This window comes from Amblyraja radiata, chromosome 28 (genome assembly GCF_010909765.2).
Source record: "Amblyraja radiata isolate CabotCenter1 chromosome 28, sAmbRad1.1.pri, whole genome shotgun sequence".
Classification (NCBI taxonomy): domain Eukaryota; kingdom Metazoa; phylum Chordata; class Chondrichthyes; order Rajiformes; family Rajidae; genus Amblyraja; species Amblyraja radiata.
In genome coordinates this window covers 15,703,154-15,715,500 of record NC_045983.1, presented here as the reverse complement: position 1 = coordinate 15,715,500, position 12,347 = coordinate 15,703,154, and the positions used below count along the sequence as shown (strand labels likewise).

The 12,347-nt window shown below is 41.6% G+C and overlaps 3 protein-coding genes across 11 annotated transcripts in view; 1 reads left to right on the top strand and 2 right to left on the bottom strand.

Moving 5' to 3' along the window:
- derl2 (derlin 2) overlaps positions 1 to 2,084 on the bottom strand; it is an 18,184-nt gene extending 16,100 nt beyond the window's left edge. For both annotated transcript variants that reach the window (XM_033045905.1, XM_033045904.1), the window contains exon 1: positions 1,969 to 2,084. In XM_033045905.1, coding sequence (XP_032901796.1) covers positions 1,969 to 2,061 — 93 coding nt within the window. In that variant the 5' untranslated portion in view covers positions 2,062 to 2,084. The remainder of the gene's footprint in view (positions 1 to 1,968) is intronic.
- On the top strand, positions 2,080 to 6,653 carry mis12 (MIS12 kinetochore complex component). Of its 5 annotated transcripts, XM_033045910.1 has the most exons (3): positions 2,113 to 2,233; positions 2,712 to 3,365; positions 6,385 to 6,653. In XM_033045910.1, the coding sequence occupies exons 2-3, from the start codon at positions 2,720 to 2,722 to the stop codon at positions 6,414 to 6,416; spliced, it is 678 nt and encodes a 225-aa protein (XP_032901801.1). In that variant the 5' UTR covers positions 2,113 to 2,233; positions 2,712 to 2,719; the 3' UTR covers positions 6,417 to 6,653. The 5 variants fall into 5 exon arrangements, with proteins under 5 accessions (XP_032901800.1, XP_032901801.1, XP_032901797.1 ...); XM_033045909.1 differs by lacking the exon at positions 6,385 to 6,653 and having other exon boundaries at positions 2,080 to 2,164; positions 2,712 to 6,194; XM_033045906.1 differs by lacking the exon at positions 6,385 to 6,653 and having other exon boundaries at positions 2,712 to 6,194.
- ift22 (intraflagellar transport 22) lies at positions 5,681 to 12,347 on the bottom strand. Of its 4 annotated transcripts, none has more exons than XM_033045911.1 (5): positions 12,201 to 12,347; positions 11,540 to 11,622; positions 10,080 to 10,169; positions 8,562 to 8,764; positions 5,681 to 6,492 (listed from the first exon to the last, which is right to left on the bottom strand). In XM_033045911.1, the coding sequence occupies exons 1-5, from the start codon at positions 12,237 to 12,239 to the stop codon at positions 6,344 to 6,346; spliced, it is 564 nt and encodes a 187-aa protein (XP_032901802.1). In that variant the 5' UTR covers positions 12,240 to 12,347; the 3' UTR covers positions 5,681 to 6,343. The 4 variants fall into 4 exon arrangements, with proteins under 4 accessions (XP_032901802.1, XP_032901805.1, XP_032901804.1 ...); XM_033045914.1 differs by having other exon boundaries at positions 12,180 to 12,290; XM_033045913.1 differs by having other exon boundaries at positions 12,106 to 12,233.

The window sequence follows — 12,347 nt, the reverse complement described above, 5'->3', positions numbered from 1 at the left end:
GCGAGTAAAGACCCAGAGCTTTCAGACACTTCTCATACTTTAACCCAATCATCCTGGGATCATTCACATAAACCTCTTCTGCACCCTCCCCAAAGTTTCCACGTTCTTCCTGTAATGAAGTGACCAGAACTGAACACAATACTCTATAATATAGCCGAACAAAAGTTTTATAAAGTTACATCATGATTTCTTCACTCTTGTATTCAACTGATGAAGGCAAACATATCATATACCTTCTATCATCTTGTGTTGCTACTTTTACAGAGCTATGGACTTGGACTCCAAGATTCTTCTGCACAATTTAATCAGACTAGATTAGTAAATTTGCAGTCAACACATAAATTGGGAGGGTTATGGATAGTGAGGGAAAATGGCAGATACAGCAGGATATAGATCAGTTTGAAATATGGCAATGAATTGGCAGAGTTTAATTCAGACAAGTGTGAGATGTTGGAAAATTGAAAGGTATACAGTGAATGGCATGATCCTAGGAGAATTGATGTACAGAAGGACTTCAGGTGCAAGTCCATAGCTCCCTAAAAATGATAACGCAAGTGGATCGGGTGATAAAGAAGGTGATGACACGCTTAGCTTTATCAGATACAAATGTTAGGAAATCACATATAAACTGTATAAAGCTTTCTTTAGGACATATTTGGAGTAATGTGTGCAGTTCCAGTCACAACACTGGAGAAGGATGTGGAAGCTTTGGAGGGGGTGCATAAAAGGTTCACTGAGATGTTTTCTGGATTGGTGTATATTAGCTACAAGGAGAGTTTGGACAAACTTGGGATTGTATTCTCTGGAGCATTAGATGTTGAGGGGAAAGATTATAAAATTATGAGAGGCACTTATGATAAGGCAGATAGTCAGCATATTTTCTGAAGGTGGACTGTCAAATACTAGAGGGTTTGCTTTAAGATAAGAGGGGAAAAGTTTAAAGAAGATGAGTGTGGCAAGTTCTGTTTTACACAGTGGTTGATGCCTGGGATATGCTGCCAGGAGAGGAGGTATAAGCAGATACAACAATGGTTAACAGGCATTTAGAAGACCCCAAAGAGGTGGGAAATGGAGGGATCTGGGCCACATGCAGGCAGATAGAAATAGTTTATATTGTCATTATGTTCAGTGTAAATATGGTGGTGTATATCCTGTGCTGTTATGTTCTATAACGTGACCATTAAATCAAAGTCAAGTTTATTTGACGATTTGCTTCCCCTGATTGATTTTTGCATTTGTATTGTATTATACCATAATGAATTCCAATAACTGCCAACCACTAAGTTCAAATTAATAGCCATACAAATCCGTTCAGCCGTTCATTCTTTTCAAAACAATGGGAAAATCCAGATTGAAAGATGATGGCCAGACTCTGCAATTTGCATCACAATACATGGAAACAAAAACATAGTAGATGTTGGAAATCTGAAACGAGGACAGAAGATGCTGCACACGGTAGTATCTGGCGAAAAAGAAAGTATTAATGATTCGGGTCCTCCATAGTGCTGTCCATTCCGAAACTTGAGCTGCTCCAACCGATGACACGTCCTGCACAACCTGGACACGGAACGGTGTTCGAGTTCCCACGCGGGATAAGATGTACATTCCCACGCGTGTCTGAGGAAACCAAAACAACGCCACTTCCAAATCCTCTCTCCCACCACACACCCGAGTTTCGAGCCACGTTGGCGAGAATCACATCCTGGAGCCCGGCGCGACTGACAAACACGTAAGCTCTCCGCCCCAGCCGGATGCCAGTGCACCAAGCCACCCACATCTGTCGCCAAGGCTCCGGACCTGCCCAGCCTTGCAACGCCGGAGCCCTCTCGGATACCTGCTCCCCACTACCCCTCCTTCCCGCTCGGGCCACCGGATCGTCCCCGAGCTCACGCCGGCGTTGTCTCCCCGCCCCATGAAAGCAGAGCGGGCGCCCAAAGCCACTGCGTGCTGCGCCCTTGCAGACCCTACCACGGCGGCGGTGGTGAGCACGCAGGCGGTGGTGTAAGCCCGGGTGACAAGCGGGATCTGCAGGTACTCCTGCTGAAGGCTCTGGTACGCCATCTTCGTGCTTCCGGCCAGTGCCAATGGCGTCACAGGGGGGAGCCCTCGGCACTTCCGGGCACCGAACCCTCTGCGCATGTGCGGCGGTGGCTGGTTTCGGCGGGTGAGTGGATTCACGATCGGAGGCGCTGAGAAGAGTATCTACTAGAGTATGTTTGCTGTGAAGTGAGGGGTAAGGAAGGGAGAAGAAGGACGTGGGCGCGGAGAGAGGAGTAAGAGGGAGAAGAAAGGCGGATGCAGAAAGGGCTGGAGGAGAAGGATAAGGGCGTGGAGAGAGGAGTGAAGGCAGAGGGAGAAGAAATTTGGCATGGTGGATAGGGAAGGATTAGGGCAGAAGGAGAAGTCGGCGCGGAGATTGGAGAGGGACGCGGCAGGGGGACGGAAAAGTTGGCATGGAGGATGGAGAGGGGTAAAGGCAGAGGTAGAAGCAAGTCAGCATCAAGAATGAAGAGGGTTTCAAGGAGAAGGTGAGGATGGGTCGTTTGTGTCAGAGACCATAACAACGTAGCATTTGCATGTTGGCAGCTCTTTTGTTTTATTGTCATTTTGGGTGTTTTTCTGATTTATGAAAAGTATAATGTTGAGTACAATCTTTACATTGTTATTCACCGTTTTTGATTTATTTTTCTTTACTATTATTTATTTCCCAGAGTTTGAAATGGCAGACGGGTTGATGATGTACGAAACCCAGTTCTTTGGGTTTACTCCACAGACCTGCGTTCTTCGAGTTCACATTGGAATTCAGGATTCTCTGCTTGACGTGATGCTTGTTGTTGAACGAGTAATCCATAAGAAACTGAAGGAGCTACCAGACAACAGTGTCACACCATCTCAGCTCCGTGCCTGTACAGAGAGCTTTCTCCAGTTGATGAAAGAACGTTTGGACTTGATCTTCGAAAGGGTTGAACAAGGAATTCTGCAGCATATATTTTATATTCCTGAAAATATTCTGCTTCCTGAAGACAGCGTTCAGGAACAGCACGTGTACACAGAGAAACAGTACCAGGAGCTGCAGGTGGAAATTGCTCAGCTTCAACAGTGCTACAAATGTGAAATTATGGCCAAGCATGCCCTTCTGAATGAGTTAGAAGAGCAAAAAATGACTGAGATTAAATTAGAGCAGAGGGTTCACTGGTTGAACAGTTTAGACAATACATGGAAGAATAATGCAGTTAGCAGCATTCCTGAGAGCCTGACCTTTGTTACAGAGTTGGCCCAAGAAATCCCAGCTGTGCTTGCAAAAATTGAAGAAAAATACAAGGATGAAATAGAGCAGAAGCAAGCTCTGGGTGCACGAACAAAAGGTGAAGAAAGCAATTGGAAGCAGCACAAAATGAAATTAGGTCATGAGTAGGAAGTGCAGTGGAATTTTTTTTTCCTCTTTGGATCATGTTACACTCTAGAATGGAGGGCTGTGAATGTCCTAACTGCAAAATGCACAGCAATTCTTACTCTTATCCTCGGTGCAGAGCACAAAAATTGCTTTAGACTGACATTTTATTTGCTGTTATTCAAAGGGCATGAGGATGACTAGTGTATGAGATTCTCAATGCTGAGCAGTAGTTTGAGTTCTTCAAATTAAATGTTAATCGGTCTATGTAGTCAAAACTCATTAACGCTTGTTGTATGTGGTTAAAGTCATTTTTTTAAAGTGGAGTTTGCTGCGGTCATAGCCTTAATTCCATTTAAAATATATCTCAAATAAAGCCAAATTCAGGACATGTTCTCAGGAATATGCATTCGTATTGGCTATAATTGAATGGCAGCTTTATGTTCATAGTTATAAACAATTTCAGGATCTAGGTGATTAAGAAAGGGAAGTGGGTACTACTGTTGGTTAAAGAAACAATCACAGTTGTGAGAAGAAATAAAATGTGAGAAGACAAAAAATGAGCATTGGTACTGTTGTATTATTGATCTCCATGCAGTTTGAATACAGAAGTTGCATGGCATTTTTAATGTGTAAAACCATGTGCAAGTAATATAATAGTGAACATTTATTTTGACTGGGATAAAAGTCAGCACAGGAGGCGGAAAGAGTAAGAATTCATAAGTTGTATTCAGGGATAGTTTTTTATTTCAAACAATATGTGGTTAGCCCAAAAATAATGAATGGGAGGAAGCAAATCAGGATTTTATTTCTGAGAATGGTGTAAACGGTATGAGTAGAAGAGTATTTTGTAGTAGAAATTCCCAATGAATGGAGTAATGCTTTGCAAAAAGGAAGACTGCCATGACCTTGGAGAGGTACTATAGTTCCTTGGACCAACATGCTGGTTGTTCAATGTCCTTTCCTAATGTCTAATTGCACTTGTAACACCTCAGATGGAAAGTGATGCAGGCAGTGCCTATATGTAGTATGATCTGGACAACATTTGGGCATGTGTTGGAAGGTACAAATTCTTGCACCACCAAAGTACAATGGCTACAGTATATCAGCTACAAAATGCACTGCCATTGCTTGCCTAGGCTATTCGGATAAAGTAAGTGATTATAGGCGAAGATAGAACTTCAAAGGGATTTTTAAACTTAATAGTTTATAATGTATCTTACATGGCCTGCATTTACTGCCCATCCCTAATTTCCCTTGAGAAAGTATACCACTACAACCCTGATAGAGGTACTCTCAAAGTGCTATTAGAGACAGAGTTTGTTTCCAAATTAGGATAACTAATTTTCATACCTTTGCCAGTATTGAACAATTGTAACCATGTGGGAAGATTACATAAATTAGAAATGTATTTTGTAAAATGGATGCTTGAGTGAAGACTATCAAGGTATAACAAATTATGAAAGCTCTAGATGAGTCTTATTTATTCTCCATCTGCAGGGGTCAGCAACCATGAGCATAGATTTGGGTAGTTGACAGCAGAGACATTTTTGAAAACCCGGTGGCTGATGGAGGACACATTGGATGACTTTGAGAAATTTTCATCACATTTTAAAAGTACCTGGATATTTTCTTGGACCACAGACCAGGTGCTTTTCAATCAGCAGGGGGACAGGATGGACCAAAGCTATAAATTTTCCCTGAGCTTGAACTACATTATTCCTGTCCATGAGAGAAAATAATCAGCAAAACTTTATGGTTAAGTTAAAGTATGAATGAAGATCTCAATCTAGGCATGACTATGTCTGGCAACTTCACAGAATAAAAAAATAAGGTGGCACAGCAGTGGAGTTGCTGCTTTACAGCATCAGAGAACCATGTTCAATCCTGTATCTAAACTTAGTAGTAGGCAGTGTTGGTGTTGGCCTTATAGGTGGTTGTGCAGCTGGTAGACCAAACTGATACCATGTTTGTAAAACTTTACATGCAATTTTTTAATATTTAGTTGGAGGGAACTCTGCCTATCCATTTCTGATGTTTAGACAGATAAGGCAAGAAAGGTGAAAGAAATGGCGATATTGATGGACAAAATGGAACTGAGCTGTATTTTGGAAGGCACGAAGAACAGTTCGTTTGAGAAGAGGGATTAAGGTTGACACAGCCCCACTTAAAATAAATTCATCTTGGTCTTTAAAACGCATAGAACTAGAAAGTAAACAGAAATAGAGGTTTTAGACATTATTACTGCTTCAAGCAAGCTTTTAGTTGCAACAAAGTGGAATAAGGATAATATTTACAAAGTGTATTTTAATAGACATTTCAGACTGATACACATGGACTTTTGATTATTCATTCCACTGTCACAGACAAGTTAAGAGTTTGTATTGGAAGTCCAATGGTTTGGCTGGTTTCTGCCAATTATAAGAGATCTTCAAAGAATAATACAAATTCAAAAAAATTGACACTTTTTTTTGAAAAACTTGGAAAAGTGATTATATTGTAATAAATGAGCATCTTGCTCAATCACAGAAGTTTGGGCAATCACATGTAACATGAATCTGTTCACTATCTCCTCACTTTGAACCTTGGCCTTGAAATTAACTAACACACATAAACAGAATAAGTATATATTTAAAAAATCATTGTTTCTCTTATTTGATATCCAGGTGAATGAAAATGTTTGGGACCCAATTTTCTTTGACTTTCAGAACAGCTGCAGCCAACAGGATCAGAGTGCATGCAGATTGGCCTGAAATCTGATAATCAAGTGATCCAAGAGACTGCAGATGCTGGAATCTTAATTTTTTTTAAACGAAGGAATGCATTACATTCCCCCATCTGATCATTCACATATATTATGCAAAAGCAGTGATGAAGCAAAATTGTGAAGAGTTGGATATATGCCAATGGGTGACATTTTGGATCTTGATTGAAAATCCCTCAGCAGGTTTCTCAAGTGATGATTGACATCTCCTCTTTGTCTCTGCTTTCAGACAAAGTACTGACAACTGTCCCCAAATACTGACGGAAAGCTGTGCGGACTTGTTCTGGATCCTCTTCCAGGTTTGAATGGATCAAACTCAGCTTGTTTAATTGCTGCGCTAATGTAGAAAAAAAGTAAAACTTGTTAAGAGCAGAAACCAAATCCCTTTTACAAATAAATGGAGTATTCAGCAAGCCCCACTCACCTAGGCATTTTCCTGACTATTAATAGCACTAATGCTTAATCATTCATTCTTTAAAGAAATTGTGCGGCAATGTGGTTCTAATGCTTTTACATGACCTCCTTGCTTACTTACTTACTGCCTATTATGCCTCCTGGCATGTAGGGCAGCAACAAAGGTCCTCCACTCCTTGTTGATTCCTTCAGTTGCTGTTTCTGTAACATATTTGTTTTACGAGACAGGGTTGTGCTCAACCTCCAACCTGGAGGACCAGTGGATCGCTCTTCGTCTCGCCTCTCTACCCTTTGACCTGTCCAGCATGGGAGACCCTAACAGGAGACGAATCTCCCGCTGGCATAGCTCTAGGGACACACAAGCTCCCCGACCACGACAAGGTTGGAATCCAACGGGGAGAATCATGACCTCCTTGGTTACTGCAAAAAACTCAACCTGATTCATATGACATAATCTTCCACAAACAAAGCCATGCTGACTATCCATATTCAACTTTTGCCTTTTGAAATGCAAGTACATTTTATCGCTCAGAAATCCCTCCAGAAATTGATTTATCACAGATGTGAGGATTAGTGGTGTATAGGTTCTGGGTTTTTATTTGTTGCCCTTCTTAAATAAAAGTACATTAGCCACACTCCAGTCTCCTGAGACCTCGCCCTTGGCTAACGATGATGCATATATTTAATTTCTTATCGAGCTTCCCAGAGTCTTCTTGGATTTACCCGATTAGGCTCTGCAGATTTATCTATCTTCAAACATTTTAAGAATTAAAGCACCTCCTCTACTCCAATGTGCACCATCCCCAAGCTTTCCCCAGGTTCACATTCCCCTACTAAATTGCCTGCAGAATGTGATAACCCATGTTTTGGCGTGCAACGGAAATTCCTTGTCTGAGGAAATGGCTGATTAGTCTGCTTGGGTGTATGATGCAAGAACAGAGAATAAATTGCCAGAGAATGAATGCATCAGAACTGCTGATTCGAAACCTTGCGGTAGCATATCAATGAAATGTAGCTCACGCTGTTGATGAATACTTCCAAGTCGTCTGAAAGTGTCACAATTGCTCACTTTCTTCAATGATGATGTGCCAAAACCTAGGGATCCATTAATTCTGGCAGCCATTCATCACTAGCACCCACATCACTATTTACCCTCCACCGACAAATAGTTATCAGTTACTGCAAAACAAAATTGCTATGATCGGACCAATCGTAGAAGTAATCAAAATGTACATAATGTGCTCAGGACAGAACAGGCTGGTGTGCTTTGACCAAAAGTGTCTATCGACTTTGAAACCAGCAGACGGGACCGTGTCGCCAGACCCAGAGAGCGCAGGAAGGCCGTGACATCAGTAACTGCAGCAACGTCTCTCTTGTTTCCCCACTTTTCCCAAGTGCACACCTCCAGGGCTCGTCTTGCCAGCCACCCTCAGGCTCATCAACAAATATTGCATATTTGGCAACAGTGTTTGCATATGCAAGGTACAGATCTTGGCCCGATTAGTAATCAGAGATTGCTACCTGCCCGAAGGTCCCAATTGAATGCCCATGGCATTCCTTTTCTTCCAAGATTGTGATGTAATCACTTTTGGGAGGAACAATCATCCTTTTAATCATGCCAAGAAAGTGATTGTTGTAATTAATCCAAAAGTCTACATCATGTGACTTACAATGTAGTTAGCAATCTAACAAAAGTACCACAGAGGAATAATAGACAGCTAAAACAATTCTCATGTTTGTTGCTGAAGCCAAAGTGCTGCACAGTGGTACATCAGTTTGTACTCCTGCCACACAGCTATATAAACCTGGATTCTATCTTGCCCTCGGTTTCATCCTGGATACCATTTGTGTGGAGTTCCATGATAGGTATTTACCGATTTACACTGTTAAATATAATTTATTAGGTGGGAAAATATTTGACTCCTAGATAATTGATTGGACTGCACCAGGAGCCATCCTCTGTAGCTGGAACCACACAATTCCCTCACTTACCCAGGCCTGGTCGACCTCTCCCAGTTGCTGAACTTGGTTTGTGGTGAGCAATTAGAAGACATTGAGAGTCATGTAACCGTTGCTGCTGAACAAAGTAGGAATAGAATGTCTCAATTTCTTTCAGGTGGCTGGGTACTTCCACGTTAAACACAATGATAACTCCATTGGAATCTTTCATTAAGGCAGGCCAGCAAGTCTCAAACCTTCAAATATGAAAAGAACAAAACGTGAAACTTAATACTTACAAGAACTTAAAAAAAAAGAGCAAATACATACAGATGACCACTTAATATTCAATAATATCCATAACAGGCCTCGAGTTGAATGTTTCAGAATAACATGGTTAATTAAATATCTTGTTTTCAGAAGAAATGAAGAACAGTTTCCATGCCATTAAAGTTTTAAACATTGTCCAAACAGATCTCTGTTGATGCAATCATGCAGAATCCATTTGCAGACACCCTGCAGCAGTTGCACAAAGCAGCGATAGAAGGAACTGACTGCATCGTGCTAGACCAGGCCAATTGCTTTTTTGACGATCCAGTGCCACCAAAACATTTTTTTTAACCAAAAATTATTTAAATCAATTATTTACAATAATATTTAGTATGAAATTAATCAAAACAAAACCCACCACCATAATACAAGACAAACAAATATACTAAATAAATTACTGTACAACTATATTACAATCCTTATTGAGGATGACTTCCACCCAATGCGGAACCCAACGGTCCTGGAAACCGCCAGGGCGCCCGTGCACAGTGCTTATTCCCTCACAAGTACCACCCGGGCATGAACGTAACTCCGGAAAAGGGACAGGCAACTGGCTCGGGTAAAGCCCTCTTCCGTCTGGCGCCGTGACTCACGGATGGCCAGCTTGGTGAGGCTCAGGAGCAACCCAACCAGGACATCTTCTGCCCTACCCTCTCCCTTATGCACAGGGTGTCCAAAGATGACGATGATGGGTGTGAAGTTCAGCCAGAAGGCAAGGAGCAGCCCCTTCAGGTATTGGAAGAGTGGCTGCGACATCACACATTCCATATACACATGTAACACAGACTATACATAGATGTAAGGTGCTGCATTTTGAGAGATCAAATGAAAGAGGGACATATTCAGTAAATGACAAGGCCCTGGGGAGCAACGATGTACAGAAAGATTTTGGGGTTCAGGTTTATAGCTCCCTGAAAGCGGCAACAAATGTACAAAGGTAAAGAAGGGGTATGGCACACTTACCTTCATTGGTCAGTGTGTTAAGTATGAAGGTAAGATCATGTTCCAGCCATATTAATCTTTGGTTATGCCACACTTGGGGTATTGTGTGGAGTTTTAGTTGTTCCATTACATGAACAATATGGAGGCTTTGAAGAGGGTGCAAATAAGGTTCACTAGGATATTAACTAGATTAGAAAGTATTCGCTATAAGCAGTTGTTGGACAAACTCGGATTGTTTTCAGAGGAATGTCGGAGGCTAAGGGGTGATATGATAGATTATTAATTTTACTGTTTTCTTACTTCTGATCACCAGAGCAATCCCAGAGTTCCACTTCGCATCCAACATTTTTACCACCAGCATTCACATTTGGACATTCGAATTCCAGTATTCTAGTATACAAAATGATTATTTCATTAGCATTAATGTACATAACTTATACATAATTTATTTAAACCTAAAATCCAAATTACTGACATAAATCTGAGTCCTAGTAATCGCAAGTAGGATCTATTGAAGACATGTGAAAATATAGACAAAGACTGGTTGGATGGGCTGATGTGAAATTTAATACTGAGAAATGAGAAGTGTGACACGTGGGGAATAAGCAATAAAATTGGAGGGCGTAATTCCAAAAGAAGTGGAAGGCAGAGGGATCTAGGACTATGGTTTACTGAAAGTGCTTGGGTTGGTTGAGAAAGTGATTAAAATGCACAAAGGACCCTGTGCCATAGAGAGCATAGAGCAGGGAAGTCGCAAATAACATATAAAACAAAACATAGGTTAATTTCTGCACATTACCATGAGATCAAAGTTGTTAATAGAACAATTACTAAATAGTTAGGCAGTCAGAGACAGAAAAGCTAAATGGAAACAAATTGAAACAGAGGTACAGCTACAAATGTGGAGTGAGAGAAAGAATAAAAGGATATTACCTGAAAAACAGAATACTCACTGATTGTTAACTGGACCAAATACTACATTAACTTAACAGCATGTTATTTGCACACTTTGAAGAAATTCTCCTCCTCTTTTCCAGCTTTCCCCCACCCACCGCAATCAGGCTGAAGAAGGGTCTAGACCCAAAATGGCATGTATCTGTATCATGCTGCCTCACCTGCTCAGTTACCCCAGCACTTTGTGTAGGAAAGAACAGCAGATGCTGGTTTAAATCGAAGGTAGACTCAAAATGCTGGAGTAACTCGGTGGGACAGGCAGCATCTCTGGAGAGAAGGGATGGGTGACGTTTCGGGTCAAGACCCTTCTTCAGTCTTCAGCGTGATTTCTTTACCAATAGAACTGCACCAATCTGATATATTTGTTCCGTTGACAGCTGTTTCTAATTTACCATACAAATTGTATTATCAGACATTAACATATTTTGAGAAATAATTTCACCCATGACAGTAAATAGATTTAATGCACGGACAATAGGAGATTGTAGTGTGGCGAATCAGGATGATATCATAGTGAGATCTGCATTATGCAGCAGCTATCTGAACACATCCAGATACAACAACTGGACGGCAACCAGGAATGGGAAAGGTATTTAGTGAACTTTCTTCTGCTTATCCTGCAGCCACTATGTACTATCATTAGCAAATGCTAGAAACCATACGGCACACAAGGTTCGGTGATTCATGAGAGTAAGAATATCACATAAATGTATAATGTTGTCTCTCTGTCATCATCATTTTATGTATTACAAAGTACGTTTTGAAGCAAGTTTAGTTTTAAATAAACTGCTAGATGCTCCATGTACCTGACTCCCTGAGTAGGGCTGTAGTCGCCACCAATTGCTTCTGTTGCATCAGAAAGAAAATTTGCCAGAACCGTTTTTCCGCTCTAAAAAGATAAATCCAGGAACATATACTGTACAATATACTTTATAATCATGATGGATCAGCACATCTCAACATTTATACGTTGATCATATATTTTAAAAATCGGCATGCCTTCCTTACAAATTACCAGGATAATATTGCTAGTTTCAACTTAATGGGATGCGAGATGGCCCCATTCTATTAAGAGTTAATGTTTCAGGCAACAGTATGTCCCTCAGCAATCCATAATCACCTGCCATTCCCAGGTGATTGGATTTCGTTGAGATGTTTCCTAGCACGGTAGCACCAAGCCTCTTGGATCTATAGCAGTAACTTCTCAGTTCCCAGCTATTGCAGCTGTAATAATCATCCGCCACGACGTTTATTCTTCTCATCCTACCACCCATCCCGGTGTTTGACCCTTCCTTCTACGCACCTCCAACACCTTATTTAACAGACTTTATACACCCTTGTGCATCAACACGCTACCATACATTTGATTTACCCGACATCTATCTTCGCTCGCCTGCTCACTACACCCGATGTCTAGTCACCATCAACCTCGGAACTCCACCGGACCTGCGTTTATCGCCAACTCACCTCGCTCGGCCCCACCAGGAGCAGCTTCGCATTAAACATGGCTGGCTTGACCGCCGACTCCCGTCACCATGGAGACGACCCGGGCCGCAGGTCCCTGCTCCAGGGGAAGGGGGCGGGACTTCGGGCTGCCGCTCGTCACGTCGCGCG